This window comes from Phyllostomus discolor, chromosome 7 (genome assembly GCF_004126475.2).
Source record: "Phyllostomus discolor isolate MPI-MPIP mPhyDis1 chromosome 7, mPhyDis1.pri.v3, whole genome shotgun sequence".
Lineage (NCBI taxonomy): Eukaryota > Metazoa > Chordata > Mammalia > Chiroptera > Phyllostomidae > Phyllostomus > Phyllostomus discolor.
Genome location: NC_040909.2, coordinates 92,779,049 through 92,798,768, shown reverse-complemented (window position 1 = coordinate 92,798,768; position 19,720 = coordinate 92,779,049). Strand labels below are relative to the sequence as shown.

General features: G+C 41.4%; 1 protein-coding gene across 1 annotated transcript; it reads left to right on the top strand.

The window, feature by feature from the left end:
• Nucleotides 1-14,365: 14,365 nt before the first annotated feature.
• Nucleotides 14,366-19,454, top strand: PENK (proenkephalin). The gene is made up of 4 exons (XM_028533902.2): nt 14,366-14,558; nt 14,645-14,701; nt 15,170-15,310; nt 18,467-19,454. The coding sequence occupies exons 3-4, from the start codon at nt 15,173-15,175 to the stop codon at nt 19,127-19,129; spliced, it is 801 nt and encodes a 266-aa protein (XP_028389703.1). The 5' UTR covers nt 14,366-14,558; nt 14,645-14,701; nt 15,170-15,172; the 3' UTR covers nt 19,130-19,454.
• The last annotated feature ends 266 nt before the right edge of the window (nt 19,455-19,720 follow it).

Here is a 19,720-nt window from a genome sequence, read left to right as displayed (position 1 = left end):
ATTCTGGACATTCTCATTCCACATAAGCTACTGTGTGCTGCTAATGGCTAAGGATTTTCTTTTCGCTCATCAAAGACAAACTTTCTCTCTCAAAATATCTGCAACAATTAATACATTTGAGATCTATTTGCTTCAGATGTAGGCCATCTTGGCTCAGGAATTTTGAAATAATTATCATCAATGTTGCCAATAAATGCTTTCTGAAGCTCTTGATCTCACAGCACCTCCAGCAGGTGGTCTCACACTGAAAGGGCTAACCCCTGTCTCTCATGCATAGTCATCTAAGTGACTTGAATAGTTACACTACCTAGATTGTAAACTTTCCTGTGGTAAACAGCATGCAGGCTGATAGGAATAAACTAGTGAAAGGGAATCAAAGTGGAAACCCAGAGAGAAGATAAAATAGCCTGGCTAAGGACCTTCATTTTCTTTTCCTTCCAGTAATGATCCACTTCCCAGGAGAGGTGAAGTCCCAGGGATAAAAGGCTGGTACTCAGGAAAGGGTACCCTGTCCCCATATCACTCCAGAAATATTGCTACTGCAATATTGCCTTTGAGATAGAAAGATATCTTCCTCCCTATTTCTCCTATCTTCCATTGCTTCTCTTCTCATGATTGTTACCACAACACGGAACACAGTGAATTCTTAGGGTTAATCCATCTGAGAAGAAATGTGGATAAAGGCAGTGTGGATGGGGAAAGAGAGGAGGTCACAGATTCAGGAGGCATTAAAAAGGTAGAATCACTAGGGCATGGTGATGGATAGGAAACAGAGATTCAGAAAGATGGATGGGTCATAAATGAAAAGCAAGTTTCTGATTTGAATTCCCACACATCAGAGCTTGTGAAGTCATATGCCTCTAGGGCCAAGCATACAAAGTATATTAGTAAAGAGGGTCAGGGGTCAGGATGGTGTAGACTATGGAAAACTCAAAAGGGCACTAAAACTAAAGAGAAACTGGAGAGCAGCCCCTCCTCATTCTAGCCAGTTGCTGCCATTGCAAAACTAAGGCCTAGGCCTTCTGTAGCTTCCTGTTTTCAAAATAACCCAGAAATCTTGATTTTGTAACCACATACAGGTCTTTCCACCTGCCACTACAAAAGCCAATACTCAAGAGGCAGGTGCTGTTGGAAAGGAAAGTAGTCTATTCAGATGCCAAACATGTGGAGAATGAGAGGCTGTTGTCTCAAAGCCCATTTCCACCTCTCAGTGGAGGCAGAGGTTTTTACAAGGAGGGAGAGGGGAACAGAACAAAGAGATAAAGGGAGGGGGTTAAAAGTTCTCTACATGCAGATGAGCACAGTCCATTACGATAAGGCAAGTGATGATCCGGTGTGCATCATCCTGGTTTAGTCCTCATGGATTCACGTCATCCTGGCTCCATGCTCGAAGGTCAGCAAATATCCTGGAGCTAAGATGCCTAAAGGTCACAGTCTATATCTTTTGAGCAGTTAGTTCCTAGGATCCTTAGACAAACATGTTTCTTGTCTACAAGCTACATATCAGAGTCAGCACTTACAGAAACAATGCCAAAGAATGGTGGGGTGGGTTGCAATTTCCCACTGTTACAATTTTCCACTGTTATAGTTTTTCTACAAAAGGTTTGAACTTAAAATTAAGAAAATTAGTTGTTGATTTTGATTAATTGTTAGCTTTTATTTTACAATATGGATGTTTAAAATTTAGAAACACTACCAATCAAAAAGATCTTGTGGGTGGGGCACATGGATGTAGTCTAGAGTCTCCAGTTTCAAGCCTTCAAAATAGATTGTGGTGCTCCTCACCAAAATAACAAATTCCTTCTCTCTCTAGATTATAGATTTTTAAAAAAATTAAGATAAATCTATCATCTAGTCCAATGACCATGGAAACTCAAGATTAGAGAGGTTCCTACTTTCATCCAATCCAGCTAGAGTTCTCACTCTTGGATCCTTCCTGCCTCTAAGGTTGCTTGTAACTCTGAGCTTCTACCCCTCAGTGATTGTTGTAATAGTCCTGAAAGGCAGCAGCTCCCTGCACCCTGCACCTGTGTGCCACATTTTTACTTCAGAATATGCCATTATCTCCCTTTTTTCTCTTTTTTTAGACTTCTCTCCTGAGATAACACAAGGAAGGATGTGATTTGACATTTATCTTGTTAAGAGAACAATGGATAATTTGGATGCCAATCAAGTGTAGAAAAATGTCCACATTTTTCAAATCAGTCAAGTAATTGTCAAATCACTTCACTCTACTTTTCAGATATAGCACAAGCTATGAGAGTCCCCAATTTTAAAATTCTGAGTTCTTTTTAATGGTCTTTTGAGAACTAATCCAAAAGGAACTTGATCTTGATAGTGATACCTTTATTCAAAAAACTTTTATTGACTGCCTATTATATACAAGTACCTGTGCCTACACATGGGGAAGGAAGACTGGGGATGTCATCTACAGGCTAAGAGAGGAGAAATCCATGATCAATCACAATCTAAAGTAAACTAACCATAGTACCTGTAAGAGTTTGTCATTCTGCATTAGAAACAAAACAGAACTAATAACAAATAATTGGAAAATAAACTTTAAAATAATACCATTTGAGACAGATCAGAATGCTTAGGAATAAAAATTACAAATTATGTACACTAATTATAGACTTAAAGCTATAAACTATTGCTGAGAAAGGTTAAAGAAGACTGAGTAAATGGCAAAGTGTACAGTGCTTGGATTGGGAGACACAGTTAAGACATCAATTGTTCCAAAACTGTTCTACAGATTTAATTTAGTCCAATCAAAAACTCAACAGGATTTTCTGAATAAATTGATGAACTGATTTTAAAATTTACATGGAAATGTAAAGAACCTATAATCATTCAAACAATTACAACAGAACAAAGAACAAAGTTGGAGCATTTCAATATTATTAATTGAATTTATTGGGATAACATTGGTTAAAGAAATTATTTAGGTTTCAGGTGTATTATAATTCTATAATACATCATCTGTGTATAGTATTATGTGTTCACCACCCCAAGTCATCTCCTTCCATCACCATTTATTACCCCTTTATCCTCTTTTATCTTTTCACAACCCTCTTTCCCTCGGGTAATCACCATACTGTTGTCTGAGTCTATGAGGTTTTTTGGGGTTTTTGGGAGGGGTTGCTTAATCCCTTCAACTTTTTAACCCAACCCCCCAAATCCCCTCCCCTCTGACAGCTGTCAGTCTGTTATCTGTGTCTATGAGTCTGTTTCTATTTTGTTTGTTAGTTTATTTTATTCATTAGATTCCACATATAAGTGCAATCATATGGTATTTGTCTTCCTCTCACTGGCTTATTTCACTTAGCATATTACTCTCTGGGTCCATCAAGCTGTCACAAAAGATAAAATTTCCTTCTTTTTTATTGCTGATTAGTATTCCATTTTGTAAATGTACCAGAGTTTTTTATTCACTCACCTACTGATGGGCATTTGGGCTGCTTCCAAATCTTGGCTAGTGTAACTAGGACAGCAATGAACATAGCAAGTACATATATTCTTTTGAATCAGTGTTTCGGGTTTCTCCAGATATATTCCGAGGAGTGGAAATGCTGGGTCATAAGGCAATTCAATTTTTGATGGTTTTCACATACTACTTTCCACAGTGGCTGCATCATCTGCATTCCAACCAACAGTGTACAAGTGTTCCCTTTTCTTCACATCCTCATCAGTACTTCTTGTTTGTTGATTTATTAATGATAGCCATTCTGACAGGTGTGAGGTGATATCTCGTGGTTTTAATTTGTATTTCTCTGACATTAGTGACATTCAGCATCTTTTCACATCTGTTGGCCATCTGTGTGTCCTCTTCCAAAAAAATGCCTATTCAAGTCCTTTGCCCATTTTTAAATTGGATTGTTTGGTTTTTTGGTGTTGAATTTTATAAGTTCTTTATAAATTTGGGATATTACCTCCTTATCAGATGTTTCAGCGAATATGTCCTGCTATTCAGTACATTGTCTTTTCATTGTGTTAATAATTACCTTTGCTGTGCAAAACCTTTTTAGGGTCATGTAGTTCCATTTTTTTATTTTTTCTTTTGTTTTCCTTGCCAAAGGAGATACATCAGAAAAAAATATTGCTATGAGAAATGTCCAAGATTTTACTGCTTATGTTGTCTTCTAGGTTATTTATGGTTTCAAGACAAACATTTAAGTCTTTAATCCATTTTGAGTTTATTCTTATATATGGCATAGAAAGTGGTCTAGTTTCATTTTTTTTATCTATCTGTCCAATTTTTCCAACACCACTTATTTAATAGACTATCTTTACCCCAGTGTATGTTCTTACCTCCTTTGTCAAATGTTATTTGACCATAAAGGTGTGGGTTTATTTCTGGGCTCTCTATTCTGTTCTATTGATCTATATGTCTGTTATTATACCAGTACTATGTTGTTTTGATGACTATGGCCCTGTAGTATAGTTTGATATCAGGTAGTATGATCTCTTCATCTTTGTCTTTCTCAAGATTGCTGTAGCTATTCAAGATCTTTTGTAGTTCCATATAAATTTTTGGAATATTTGTTCGAGTTCAGTGAAATACACCATTAGTATCTTGATAGGAATTACATTGAATCTATAGATTGCTTCATGTAGTATGGATATTTGAATGATATTAATTCTTCCAATCCATGAACACAATATATGCTTACAGTTACTTGAATCTTTTTTGATTTCTTTCTTCAGTTTCTTATAATTTTTTAAGTACAAGTCTTTTACATCTTTGGTTAAATTAATTCCTAGGTTATTTTTCTTGATGAAATTGTAAGCTCATTATTGGTGTATAAAAATGCAACTTAGTTCTTGATATTCATTTGGTATCCTGCTACTTTTCTGAATTTACCTATTAGATCTAGTTTTTTTAGTGGAGTCTTTGGGGTTTTTTATATACAATGTCATGTCATCTGCAAATAACAGTTTTACTTTATAATTTGGATGCCTCTTACTTGTTCTACTTGTCTGATTGCTGTGGCTAGAACTTCCAGTACTGTGTTGAATAAGAAAGTGGACATCCCTGTCTTGTTCTTGATATTAAGGAAAATGCTTTTAATTTTTCCTATTGAATATGGTATTGGTTCTGGATTTGTCATATGTAGCTGTTATTAATTTGAGGTATGTTTCCTCTAGTCTCACTTTGCTGGGAGTTTCATCATAGTTGAGTAGTGGATTTTATCAAATGCTTTCTTTTAAACCTATTGATATGATCATCTATTTTTATCGCTCATTCCGTTTATGTGGTTAATCATATTTATTGATTCACAGATATTATACCAGCCTTGCAGCCCCAGAATAAATCCCACTTGATCATAATATATAATCTTTTTAATGTTTTGCTGGATCCAATTTGATAATACCTTGCTGAGGATTTTAGTGTATATGTTCATCGGGGATATTGGCCTGCAGTTTTCTTTCTTTGTAGTGTCTTTTTCTGGTTTTGGAATTAGCATAATGCTAGCCTTGCAAAATGAACTTGGGAATCTTCCCTCTTCTTGAATATTTTGAAATAGTTTGAGAAGCATAGATATTAGTTCTTCTTTGAATGTTTGGTAAAGCACCTGTGAAGCCATCTGGCCTAATACTTTTGTTTGCTGGGAGATTTCTTTTATCCTTTTTATTGAAATTATTGGGTTGATGCTGGTTAACAAATTTATATAGGTTTCAGGTGTATATGTTGGGAATTTTTCCATTACTACTTCAATTTTATTAGTTGTAATCATTCTATTCAGATTCTCTGAGTCTTCTTGATTCAGTTTTGAAAGATTGTTTCTAGAAATTTGTCCATTTCATCCAGATTGTCCAAAGTGTTGGCATATAGTTGTCTATAAAATTTTCTTACAATGTTTTGTGTGTCAATGTCAGATGCTGCCTCTGACATTAATCTGGTGTTCACCAGATTAATACAGGTCCAACTTGGTGCCAGTGCTGTGTCTGAGACCACCCAGCAAATGTGCCAGGTACACCAAGTCTGGTTGCCTCCCACTGGCTGCTCACATACCTTTGTGACATGGCAGGATGTCAGGGTGTCACCAGTGTGAGGCAAGCACGGTTTATCATTCCCAAACAGACCAATATTTGTCCTTGTGAAGAAAGGACTCTGCACCACTCAGACATTCAAGGGAAAGATGGCCCCCACTTTAGAGCCACAGAACTCAGTCTGTCCCAGATTCTGAGAGGAGCCTGATCTCAGTAGGGTGGGGCCGCCAGGAGTGGGGAGGAGGAAGCTAGTAAATCTTCTATGAGGGGGAAGTGCCAGTCAGGCTTGGGGGAAGGTAGGAGGAGTGGTCCCCACCCTGGAGCCACACAACCCATTCTGTCCTGAATTCTGCCCAAACCCTGGCATGGCAGAGCCACCAGGAGTAAGGAGGATAAGGCTGCCAGAAGCCCGGAGAGTGGTGTTAGCGGATCACCACTGACAGTGAGGCACCAGTCAGGTTCATGGAAAAGTGGTGGAATGGTCCCCACCCCAAAGCCACACAACTCAGTCACTGACACCCACTGAGTCAGGCCAGACCTCTACAGCATGGCTCAGGCAGCTAACTCCGCAGCAGGGGCACAAATTCCACAGGATGGGGTGACAGGAAGTCCAGAGAGGGGAGCTATTGCATTCCTGTAAACTGATGTCATGTGGAAGGAAGTGTTCCACCCAAGAAAGATGCCATCTGCAGTGTGGAAGGGTGACTCAGCACAGTTATCCTGGTGGCTGTCCCTTTATCTCTTTTTCCAGAGCCACAAACCCCAGACTCTCTTCACATGACTGTAGTGCACTCTACCCTAACTCTGCCTAAGCCCAGGGTGAATGGCTGTGAATGAGATTGCGAACACTGGCCCTTTAAGAGGGCACCTCTGTCTCTAGTAGACTCCTATGTCTCCCTGGCAGATACTCCCTGCTGATTTTCACAGCCAGCTGTTACATGGATGGCTCTTCCTCTCTTCCTGTCTCTGGGGAACCCCTCACAGCTGACATATCCCTGCAGGATATCAGCTGCCTCCCATGGGAGCAAGGCTAACTCTTTTCATATCTCCACGCTTCCTACCCATCTCAGTGTGGCTTTTTCTGTAAGTCCTTTGTTATAAGACTTCAGCTAGTCTTCAGTTAGATCCTATTAAGGTTAATTGCTCTATATTTTAGTTGTAATTCCAGTTTTTGCCTAGGAGGAGGTAAGTGTAACATTCACCTTCTCTGCCACCACCTTAGATTGACCATCTTGAAATTTAATGTAAAGCTACAGCAATCAAGATAACATTAAGGGTTAGCATAAGGATACACATTATTGATCAGTGGAACAGAGAATCTAACAAAGAATTCAAAAGTATGTTTACACATAGATGTTGAATTGATTTTTGAACAAGGTTCCAGGATAATTCAATGTGAAAGGAATAGCCTTTAAAATAAATAGTACTATAACTCTGGATATTCATTTTGAGGGGGAAAAAACTTTGATCCTTATCACAGTTATAAATATTAACTTGATGTATATAGTGAAGACCTAAACAGAACAACCAAAACTTCTAGAAGAAAACATGAATGTGTTTTCATGAACTTGAAGTAGGAAAATATTTCTTACATTAGACACAAACCTTCTCCTTTCAAAAGACATGTTAAGAAAATAAAAAGGTAAGCTTGACACTAGATGAAAATATTTACAATACCTACTTATGACAAAAGACTTGTAGCCAGGACATATAAAGGTCTCTGACAATTCTATCATAAAAAAATAAACAGCCCAATAAAAATTGGTAAAATACTTGAATCACTATATTATTTAAAAAGATATGAATGATCCAAAATCACATGAAAAGAAGCTCAACATCATTAGCCATTGGGGAGATACAAATTAGAATGGCTAAATTTAAAATTAAAAAAGAATGATTTCCAGATGTCTGCCATTCACTGAGAGGGAATACAGGAGCAAGGGCAGATTTAAGGAAGAGATGAGTAAAGTAGTTCAACACAAAAGTTTGAGCTACCTAGAGAATACACTCTTGAATATACTCATGGAGACACAGGAGGAACCTGAGCTGAAGGCAGAGATTTAGGAATAACTGGTTTATAAATGAGAGATAAAGTCCTGCAATGAAGATGCTTTTCCAAGCAAAATTCGTAACTTGGGATGAAGCACAGGAAAAATCCATACAGAACATCACCATTTAAAGGACAGATGGAGAAAGAGAATTCCAGGAAATAGAGTAGCAAGTAACAACCAAAAAGATAAGAGAAAAAGTTTTGAGAATTCCTAGGCAGAGAGAATGGACGATGGTGTCCAACACTGCAGCTATGACAAGTAATATAAAGACTAAAAAGAGCTTCTTGGATTTTTATCTAAAGGATTATTGCTGACTTTAACAAGTATGATTTCCCTGAAGTGGTAAGAACGAAAAGCAAAGTGGCAGTGGAGGAAGGAGTTCACAGGAGATGAAGAACCAGTGAGAGGAAAATAACCAGTTTTATGATTATGAGGGTAAATGAGGACTATAGACCAGCAGAAGCAAAAACTAATACATGTGAGAAAGGAGTAGTCAGTGACACCAACATCCTAGGGGCTTTGGGGGCCATCAAATGCAAAATCAAACACAATGGAACTGGAAGAAGCAATATATTAGAGGTCCTATGGCAAGAAGCTGAAGGAGAACTCGCCTCAGTAAATGTGCATTATTTAGCAAATGAAAGTGTGTGTATCCTCTCTAGGGGCGGAAGATGGACTGGGAAAATCATAAGGGATGATCCCAACACACTCATGTTCTGCCTTATTCCCCCATCTTCTCTGAGGGATATGAAGTTAAACACACACACACACACACACACACACACACACACACTGTACATGAAGAACAGAAAAGCTTCTTCTCACCCCACCTCTGGAAAAATCTTCTTTGGGGCACCTAGCTTGCTAGTGAGCTCACTGTGGGAATGGACACTGCAGAGGAAAGGGGGTCTTGTGGGAGTCAGTTCTGCCTTTGTCATGCTGCTCTGAGTGACCAGCTGCCTTCCCACAGTACCCTTCTACCACCAAGAGCAGTTGAGCAATCTCCTTCTTCCCTGCTTTGTGCCCAGTGTCCCCTACCCCACTGCACTGGAGACTCCCCACATCAGATCAGCTTCCCATTCATACTGCTTTGCACTCTGACAGTGGTCTTCATTGATAGACTCCCTCCTATCTCTACCTTGCCCTAGGAAACTCTTTCCTGCTTCTCTACTCGTTCGAACCCTGCCCTTCTAGGAAACTTCTGAGTGGCCTGATGCAAATACCTCTACTACGCCTTACCTCCTCTAATTTGCTCTGCTATCCACAGAAACACTGGAGATTAATGCTGCACAATGTAGCCCAAGTAAAATAACAATTGATAAGATTCTGTGCCATCTGCAAGTCCTCTTTTCTAGCCCATTTTATTACATTTTTATGAAACAGCTTGCTACCTGCAGTAATTATAAACTGGTCTGTCATTTTAATTCTTAATTTGGAGCACTGTAGTTAAACAGCCTGTCTCCTTTAACCATTATCAAAATACTCACTTGTTTTCATTATCTGAACACTCCACTAAGGGTACCAAATCGTTGTTCCAAACATAAGAGGCCAAGAACAAGACAATTCAAGAAATGAGGGGGGGAAAAAAAAACAGCTTGCCTTGTAAATTCCAGTTTAACACAGCACAGTAAAAAGTGTCATGAATGTAAGTTGAATACCTACACATTATATAAATATTATATATACATACTATACACATAATATGTATACATACATATTTTATACATAGGATATATATCTTAGTTTTTTATTTAAGCCAGGCAGCAAATCAATGTGATTGGTGTTATTTTCCCCATTGTGTAGGTGAGAAAAATGAGGTTTACAGATGAACTTTCCAAAGTTTAACCACTCAAATGATAAAGAAACAGAAATTAACATTAGCATTTTCTGATCCTAAACTCTCAATACCAAAATCATTGTATTACCTCTGGCATCTTGTTAGTTTCTAGAATACCTTCCCTAGACGGATTTTCACGATATATATGCACACAAAGTAATACCTTTGGCTAGGCTCTAATGTTTGTGCACTACAAAGTAGATAGATGAGAGTAATTATGGAGTTAGAAGGGAATACTATCTACAAAGGTTTAGCTCGCTCCCTATATAATTTTAGGACACTCTGACTTTGTGAGCCCATCCCGTGGGTATGGGAGCAATGGAAGATGCAGTACAAGAAGGAGCACAGTTCCTAAACACAGCCTTGCTGAGTGCCCATTACGTGAAGCTCTGTGCTGTGGCCGTATGCAGGGGAGTCCTCTCTGGAAGCTGGGAACCTGGAGCCATCACATCTACTCCAGTGAGTTCTTGTTGCTCAGAACCTGTTTAGAAATTCTAGAAGAGTCCCCATTGTGGAAATTGTTTCCTTGGTAAATATTTTCATTTCATTCGATTAATATTCTGCCTTCTCTGCAGGTCCTATAGGTCGGGTCTAAAATTTGATGTGGGCAACAATCAAAAACAAAAAAATCAAAGTCAAGTTATTACATAAGGTTTAAGTCCAAAGAGGAAATACAATTTTTGACAGGATTGGTTCTCTGGTGTGGCTATTAAATTCTTTCAAGGCAATTCCAAAAGTTATTTTTAAAAATCAAGCTGCTGGAACAATCCATATGTTGGTTGGTCCACAGTTCTATCTTTTCTTAATCTAATGAGACATAATGAAAATTGTTTTTTTCATGGTCTAATTACCTATGCTTAATACTGAAATGTATTGTCCCCTGAAAGCTTAAGGCAACATTGAGCAACCCTATTTCAATTCTAAGTTTACAGATATATATAGAGAGAGAGATATATACATATCATATCTATATATATATGTGTGTGCGCACATACACACACTATGTTTAATATGCTTAGTTTGGTTTCCCCTTCCCTGCTTCCCTTATTTTTATTTGTTGCTGTCCCCCCTCTCTCTCCTTCTCTCTCTCAAACACAGTGACACATATTTCACTTTTAGGAAACTTTGTATCAGGTTACTTGTTCTTTCAAAGGGTTGTTTTGTTGTCTGGATTTTGAGAGTAAAGATGTATCAGCTCTCACTTTCCTTAAAATGGGGATTTATCACACCATAAAAACCTCTTCTTCCAACCAATTTACCAGTCTCTGCTAGGGTGCTGAGCCAGTCAGAAGAAGAATCAAGTGATACTTCACTGTAACATCCCAAGCTCACAGAATCTTATCTTGTGAAGTGCGTACTTTAGATTGTAACTGAAAACAGGCAAGTTTCCACTGCCTCTGGCATGACTCCAAACACTGGAAATTTTAGAATGTGCTGTTTCATGCTGAAATGTTACACAATCCCCAGAGTGCAGAACGGCCATGTTCTCACTACTGCTGTTAGGGAGAGAGGGGCAGAGGACAATCAGGTTCCAACATAAAGTATGTGCATTTGGGTAGCAGGAAGGTGAGAGAAGAGAGGAATGGACACCTGAATGATATTATTCAATGCAGGAATCTTCCAACCTGGAGATGAAGAAAAACAACACTGAAAAGACTTTTTAAATCTCTTGTACTGGCTCACAGAACACCTAAGAGCTGAGTGAAACGCCACTCAGCATTGGAGCTTGAAAAGCCTCATTATTTGTTCTCTGAAATAAAACCCTTTTGTCTGACCCAAGGATCAGAAGAAGGCAAGGTCTTGATTTTGAGCTGGGAATCAGAATTCTCTGGATTAAATGCTTTAAGAGAAGGTTCTCTTCCATTTTTCGAGTCTCATTCCTAGAACAGCTTTTTTCCCAGAAGGATATTACAAAATCTATTTGTTCTCCATAAACACTTAAAGGATCATGAAAGAGTAAGTTACCTGCAACCCACTGCCACCCTTCAAATATAAAGAAATGAACACAAAAACGTATGCCCTTTAGCCTCCAGGGGAGACTGTGGCCAGTGGTGGAAAGGCATCCTCACTGGTTAGGGTACACAAACAAGATCGACCTCTCACCACTCATTCCTTCCTTCAGCCAGTCAGCCAGCACACATTTATTCAGCACCCAACATGTCCCAATTACTTGAGCAGGTGCTGTGGCAGTGAGCACTCTGGCACTACTCTCGGGGGACAACACTCCTTTTCCCTCTCCTCTGACGTTTAAAAAGCCTCAGAGAAAGATGCATATTCACCAAGAGAAACTAACTCAGAGCAAGCATTAATTTAATTGCTGCAACAGAAATAAATCAGGCCCTAGGTGGGTACCACCAGTGAGGAGGTGCGGAGGGACATAGTTCTGCCACCGTCTGGGCCTATCACTTCGATGTCCCATGGATGCTCCAAGCTTCAGTTTTCCCATGGACAGATTAAGGATGGAAATAATTATCCCCAGGCCTCTTACGTTGTTAAGCCTCTACTCTTCCAAGATTCTAGGGAGCTTGTTTCTTGTCCAGCACTGTGTACTCTAATGAAGCGATCACCACACACGCGCGTGCGTGCACACACACAGGTTTCAGCCTCTTGCCCCTGATCCTTTATTACTGATTGTGTGTTTAAAGTTATCGGGGTGGTCCCAGGTATGTCAGTGCTCAGACAGAACAAGTTTTCTTTCATTTTAGACAGGACTTATTCGTGCACTCCTTTACTACTGAATACTGCAGTGTAACCGGCTGCCTTTACAAAGTCTGGGCAACGAGGGGACATCTCATTTACAGATGTCAGTTCTTCTTTCCTTTGGGGACAGGGGTAAGTACCTGGAGGGGACACCATCAGCCCCTGATGTGAAGAGCTTAACATGTCAGCTTAAAATGTCAAAGGGGAAACTATGCTTTCCTGGCAAGATGTCTTAGGACTTTGCCGGGCATTCTGTCTCCGCACCCTCGCACCCGCTTTCCCGGCCCGGCCTACAAGGATGCCCCAGCCTGGAAGGCAGGCGAGTCGCCAGTGTTACTCTGGGGCCACCCCCGTTGTGAGTCGAAAGCCGGTACTCTGAGACTCCCTTTGGAGGAGTACCCAAACCTACACAGGAGAGCGCTGCCCTCTAGCGGGCGAAGTGGGAGATGCAGCACGACCCGAAGGGAGGGGAGCCGCGTGACTGCGGGTCCCCGCGAAGGTTGAAGCCTTGGTCAGTCCTTTGCAGGGGGCGCTATGTCTGGGAAAGGCCTGAGACCCTTTCTCTATGTTTGTATGGGCTTGGGACTGTTTGTGGTTTCCCTCTAAGGAGAGAGAGATAAATACAAAGATAGATGTATAAACAGATGTATGCTGGGTAAACGATAGACAAACGGGAAGGTAGCCGGATGACAGGTTATTTAGAAACACGTTTTTGGAGCTTGCTGTGTGCCAGGCACCAGTCTAAATGTGTTCGTCCATTATTTCATATGCGTACCTCTGGAACTCTATGAACGGCACGTTACCTCTGTCCCTATTTTCCAAATGGAGCAATTGCGTCCTAAGACAAGGTAAATAACTTGCTTCTTAGCAATTTTCGGTGAGCTAGAAAGTGGCGGAGCGGGTCTCAATCGAGAGCTCCCGCCTCTGCCGCTGGCTCTCGGGCCCCTCCCTGCCAAGCGGATTTGCGCGCCCTAAGCCCCTGACGCTGCGGGTCCCTCGTCGCTCCCAGGACACCACAGTCCGGCGTACCGACAGCACACCCGTCCGGGGACCGCCTCGAACTCTTCAGACACCCCCAAGGACACCTTAGGCAGCGCTGGCGGTAGCGATCCCGATTTGGAAGACTGCCCGGGAAGCTGGGAGAGGCGGGCGCCCTCTCGCAGCGGTGGAACCGCGTGCAGTTCCCTGAGGAGTTCGGTTCCAGAAGCTTAGGCTTTGCTGCGTCCGCGCTTGGCAAGCCGTCTCACTCACGCGAACTGGGAAAGCTCAGTCCTGAGATTTAATTTAAGATTCCCGGAAAGTTTCTATCGTTTAACCATTAACTGAGCTCTTACTGTGCGCCTGACGCTGTTAAGTGTCATAGCAAGGAACTCGGTGTCTAGTGCTGGGACAGATAGATAAATAACGACTTTCGAGACGGCTGTGCTTCGTGCCCCCCGCAACCTCGAGGGAGCCTCAGAGGAGGCGAAGAAGAGGCCTGTTCCCCAGTTTGGAAGGTCTCCAGTACTCCAGAAACCTAAATCAGTCCATCTGCCCCTCCTAACGCTCTGCCCCACCTCGGCTCTGTCCCCGGAGCGCACACCCCAAGGAGTGCAATTTCAGTGCCCTTACCTGCGGGGACTTGATTTCATCCCACTCTTTCCCCAAATTTCCTAATTACCTTGGTTTGTCACCTGGCGGTGAGGAAAGCCGCAGGCGCTCTCCCACACGGTCCCCTCCCCACGGGGGAGGGGGGCTGGAGCCTGGCGCACACCAGCTGGGACCGACCCCTCCCGTGTCTGCGTCCGCGGGGGTGGCGTAGGGTCTGCGTCAGCTGTAGCCCGCCGGCGATTGGGGCGCACTCACCTCCTTCGGTTTGAGGCTAATTATAAAGTGGGTCCAGCTTCCGCCAGCCCTGGGACAGCCAGGAGAGGCAAGGCAGGCGCTCGCAGACCTGCAGTCCACACCGCGGCCCCGCGACTACACTGACAACCGCGACGGTGAGGCGGGAGCCTGCCTGCGCCCCCCGCAGCTTTTCCCCGACGCCCCTTACTTGACACCTGCCTTCTTCTCCTCTCCCTTCTAGTGCAGTGGCTGGGACTCGGCTTCTTCCACCAAGCTGCGCCACCGGAATAGCGTCAACGTGAGTGAACTTGCCCAGAGCTCGCCCTGGCTGAGCCCCTTTGGGGTCATCCACCTGCTCTGTTTCATTCTGCGTTTCATTGCATGGGGTTCCCAACTTCCTTCCTGTTTGTGCCCCGGGTCAGTGTCGCGCCTCTCCTGGCTCCCGCTTTCGCGCACTTGGTCTTTGGCTGTTCCCTCCAGAATCCTGCCGGGAGCAGCAGATGCCCTAGAAGACAGTCCAGTGTCCTGAGCAGCCCTGGACTCGGGGCAACAATGCCAACCTGGGAACCGTGAGGCGATCTGAGTTGTACCCGGGCCTCTCAAAACAGCATCGGCCGGCGGGCGGGGACCCAGGAAGGAGCGTCCCTAAGAGTTCTTGCTCTTTTGTCCAACCAACTGCCGGCGGGGACCGTCTCCGCGAGGGTCCCTCCGAGGAACCCGCTGGCTTCAGGGCAGTCTCCGAGTTCGCGTCCCTCTCTCCCTGCAGCCCATGGCGAGGTTCCTGAGGCTCTGCACCTGGCTGCTGGCACTCAGCCCAGGGCTCCTGACGACTGTACAGGCGGAATGCAGCCAGGATTGTGCGACGTGCAGTTACCGCCTGGCACGCCCGACCGACCTCAACCCGCTGGTGAGTGTTAGCTATGTGGGTGAGCTAGTAGCGGCCACCGCGCGGTGCGTCTTCTGGTCACAATCGGTCCGCATCGCCGCGGCCCAAATCTCCAGTGACTCAGGTCTCCCGACTGTTCCCCTAAACGCTGACCCAGGTCCCACTTTAGCTCTTAGCTTCAGGGACTCGCGACTACCTAGGTCCCGCTAAGGGCAGTCACGTCCCCACACAAATCCAGTTTATTTGAACCTCGGGGTTACGGAAGCCCGCAGTGTGATCTCTTCAGCACCTTGGAGAGCACTGGGTTGTCACCTCACCTGTCCCAAGGAAGATGCTCAGTCACCCCAACTCCTAATATCCCATGAAGGGACACAACCACACTCTCATCCTGCCCGCGGACAATGTCATTTTTTATTAGTGACATTTAGTCGCCTTTTTTTCTGATTTAATTTTTCTAGCGCTTTTAACCTGAGTTCCCTGAAACCCTCACCTCACCTGAGGGAGCGAAGGGAAGAGGGAGGGAGGGACACAGGGAAAGGAAAGGGAGCGCTCAGGGGACAGGAGAGAAAGAGATCAGCAACTGTCCCACTGACCAGTGAAGCTAGAGTTCAACTTCTGTAGTGTCTTGAGCGTGCTTTTGTAAAGCCTAGTAAGACAACAGTTTGACCTGCCTATGAAAAGGTCACAGGAGAGGTGGCCAGTGTCCAAAGAGGTGGCAACAGTGCATAGATAAACTGCACTGGATGGGAGGGGGCGGTGCTGAGAACAGAAGAGTCTTAATTCTAACCATAGCCCATGTGCTCTTGAGTGACCACTGATGCTCTGCTGGTCAAAAGTTCTGAATTTGGGGCCGGGAAGCTTCATTTTAACTAGCTTCTCAATTAACTATTCTTCTCAATTTGTTGAAATTCTGTGGTGACTTCAACAGCTCCATAAAGAATAATGTATTCTCCTGAGGAGGACTTAAGCTCCTCACTGGAGCCTTTGAAGAAACTTTGTTATGTAGATGTATTAAATATTTAAGGAAAACTATTCAGGTTAAAGGTTTGTTTGTCTGAATTCACCTGAATTCACTTGAATTGTCTGATTCACTCCATTTGATATGTACCTGTGCTAACATAGCCTTAAAGAGGAAACAAATAATAAAGCTTTATATTTAAATTACAAAATATGTTGCCTCTTAGATAAAGGTAATTGATTTGTTTTGTATAGGGGTTTACATTTTGGGTTGTTATATTCTCTGTGGCAAAAGGCTTTACTAAGGACTGTGTTGTTAGAATTACAGCAGTTCTGAAATTTTAGCTTGGTTGCAAAAATGCATATGAGAAATGAGGTTGCCTAGCCAAAACTATGTAGTAAAATCAACATAACAAAATTTTATTGACATTCTACCATGTGAAAGACACTTGTGACTGGTTCTGTGGATGCACAGATATGTCAGCATGCTATGGCTGATGTCCAAATTGAATTTACAGTCAAGGTCTAATATGACCTTGACCATAGGACACAGAGTGTGATAAATACAACAAAAGATGCATAGACATATAAGGAGTATATAAAGTCTCATCTCTTTTTTAGTATGGATGAGTTATTCTAATTATTCATCATTTTTTAAGAAACCCTAACATTAAAAAGATTTCTGGTAATAATATGCAAAATACTCAACATTAATTTTTGGTAAAAAAAATAATTTAAATTATATTTTTAAATGAAAATATAGTTGACACCTAGACATCTTAATTTTAATGACATGTTGATTTCTTAATTAGATATAAAAAATAAAACAGGATCACTTTAATTAAATCATCTTTAAGTTTTTATATATACATATATTTAATTTTCTTAGACACAAAACTTAATCACTAAGAGTCAATTAAATATGTACCCTAAAGAATTTTGTTGCACTAATAAAATACTTTCTTATATCCTTAAAATATATATGTATTTTATATCAATTAATATACAAAATATTTTTAAATATCAAGAGAGAACCTGGATTTTCTCAACCAAGGGTCAGTAACCTGGCTTCTATAAGTAAACTTCAGGGCACTATAAAAAAAAACCCTGAAATGCTCAGAAATGTTACATGGATTGCATGTCCAAAAATATCACATCTTCATGTAATATTAGTGCTTTTTATTATAGCCAAATGATTTGTTGAATAGAATTGTTTTTTATTTAATCTTTATTGTATTTTTTCCATTACCATTTAGTCCCCTTTTGCCTCCTCCACCCAGCAATCACCACCCTGTCTATTAGAATACACAGCCTAACTCTCACAATGATTAGAATTTAATTATATAGTAAAAAGGAAGGAGTTGTAAATGTATCATTTCTATTTTGTCAGTTAACATGGTTTCCATTAGAAATGATAATTTTTCTGTGTAGCAGTAACTAAATGCTAAGAAAAAGTAACATGAATAATTTAAACATTAGCATATGTATGATTTCACATTGGGCCCCCATAATTACAAACATTTGGTTCAAGATGATCAAATCTGTTTTAATCAATTAAGAGGAAAGAAAGCAAAACCTCTACTTTCATCAAGTCAGTATGTCAGAATCCAAATAATTAATTTATAGGATTTAAATTGAGTTTTTACAATGTCTTTTTTCAAACTTATTTTAGAATTGTTTTTCTAAAGATTGAAATGTTTGTGGGAGTATTGGATACCATTACAGGTAAAATATTAACACAAGGAAGTAAACAAACCTTATGTCATTAATATTGATTTTATCTGTAAGACAAGAAGATAAAAGGAATTGGGGGATAATCTCCCTAGTTAGGTAAAGAGAAATTTCTCCCTTTTGATTGAAACACTCAAAGTGAAATCAACAGTGGAAAATTATCCAAAGAAATTAGATTGTGCAGGAAGCCAATCTGGGTTAAAACTAGTTGGAAAAAATCTTTTACAATATTGAAGTAGCATAATATATACAATCTGTTAAAATTCAAAGGAAAATTCTAATTTCTTTCAATTAATTCTCCACAATCTTTCTAAATCAATTTTTCTTTGATTTGCCTGCTCAGTATGATGAAAAGTTGTAATAAGAAAATGGAGATTATTGTGTGAGAGTTTTCACATCATAGCAAGTATATTGTGATCCAAACAAATCTGTTTACTTACTAAAATCAGAGAATCCTCTTTTAATCCTTAAATCAAATTCTTGTTCCAGGCTTGCACACTGGAATGTGAAGGGAAAATGCCTTCTCTCAGAACCTGGGACGCCTGCAAAGAGCTGCTGCAGCTGTCCAAACTGGAGCTTCCTCAGGATGGCACCAGCGCCCTCAGAGAAAGCAGCAGGCAGGAGGAGGGCCATTTGCTGGCCAAGAAATACGGGGGCTTCATGAAAAGGTATGGAGGCTTCATGAAGAAAATGGATGAGCTTTATCCTCTGGAGCCAGAAGAAGAGGCAAACGGAGGTGAAATCCTTGCCAAGAGATACGGGGGCTTCATGAAGAAGGATGCAGAGGAGGACAACACCCTGAGCAATTCCTCAGATGCCCTGAAAGAGCTGCTGGGAACTGGGGACAACCGAGAGAGCAGCCACCACCAGGAGGTCAGTGAGGTCGAAGATGTGAGCAAGAGATATGGGGGCTTCATGAGAGGCTTAAAGAGAAGCCCCCAGCTGGAAGACGAAGCCAAGGAGCTACAGAAGCGGTATGGGGGCTTCATGAGAAGAGTGGGTCGCCCAGAGTGGTGGATGGATTACCAGAAAAGATATGGGGGCTTCCTGAAGCGCTTCGCGGATCCTCTGCCCTCCAACGAAGAAGGTGAAAGTTACTCAAAAGAAGTTCCTGAAATGGAGAAAAGATATGGAGGATTTATGAGGTTTTAAAACCCTTCCCCATCAGTGACCCCTGGCCCTAGCAAGCCTTTCTCTGTCCCCCAGTAAGAGACTGCCTTGCCAATCGTGTTTTATTGCCATGCATAGCTTGCATTGTACAGCTGACTTTGTTGTCTGAATAACTAACTATACAACCTGAAAGCTCTCATTTCAGGTTCTGTGAGCTTTTGAGAGTCTGTAAGTTCAGTATTGGTCTACTGCAGATGTCTTGTTTTCATGCTAAAAGAGTTTTTGTCACCTTGTCCTTTATTTTTGGCATAATACCAATAAATGCTTAGTTGTTTATGGATATAATAAAACCATTACCCCAACTGCAGAACATTCTTTCAAGTTTCTTCTTCTTCATGGCCCTCATTCACCTTTGAGTTTCTACAGTAAATCCTAAATACAAAAGCAGTCAATCCATCTGCTTCCTACAGAATCATCACCAGCCTCCTTCTCCTCCAATAACTGTGGATGCAAAAACAATTTTAATTTAATTTCTTATACATAAAATCTTAGATGAGTAAGCACATTAGAGCAAAATAAAATCTATTTTTACTCTCATATCTGAAAATCAAATACATGAAGAAAACTAAAAGC

Coding starts and splice junctions, on each gene's coding strand:
- PENK (XM_028533902.2), top strand. CDS start 15,173: ATGGCGAGGTTCCTGAGGCTCTGCACCTGGCTGCTGGCACTCAGCCCA. Junction 15,311..18,466: donor CGACCGACCTCAACCCGCTG/GTGAGTGTTAGC, acceptor TTCTTGTTCCAG/GCTTGCACACTGGAATGTGA.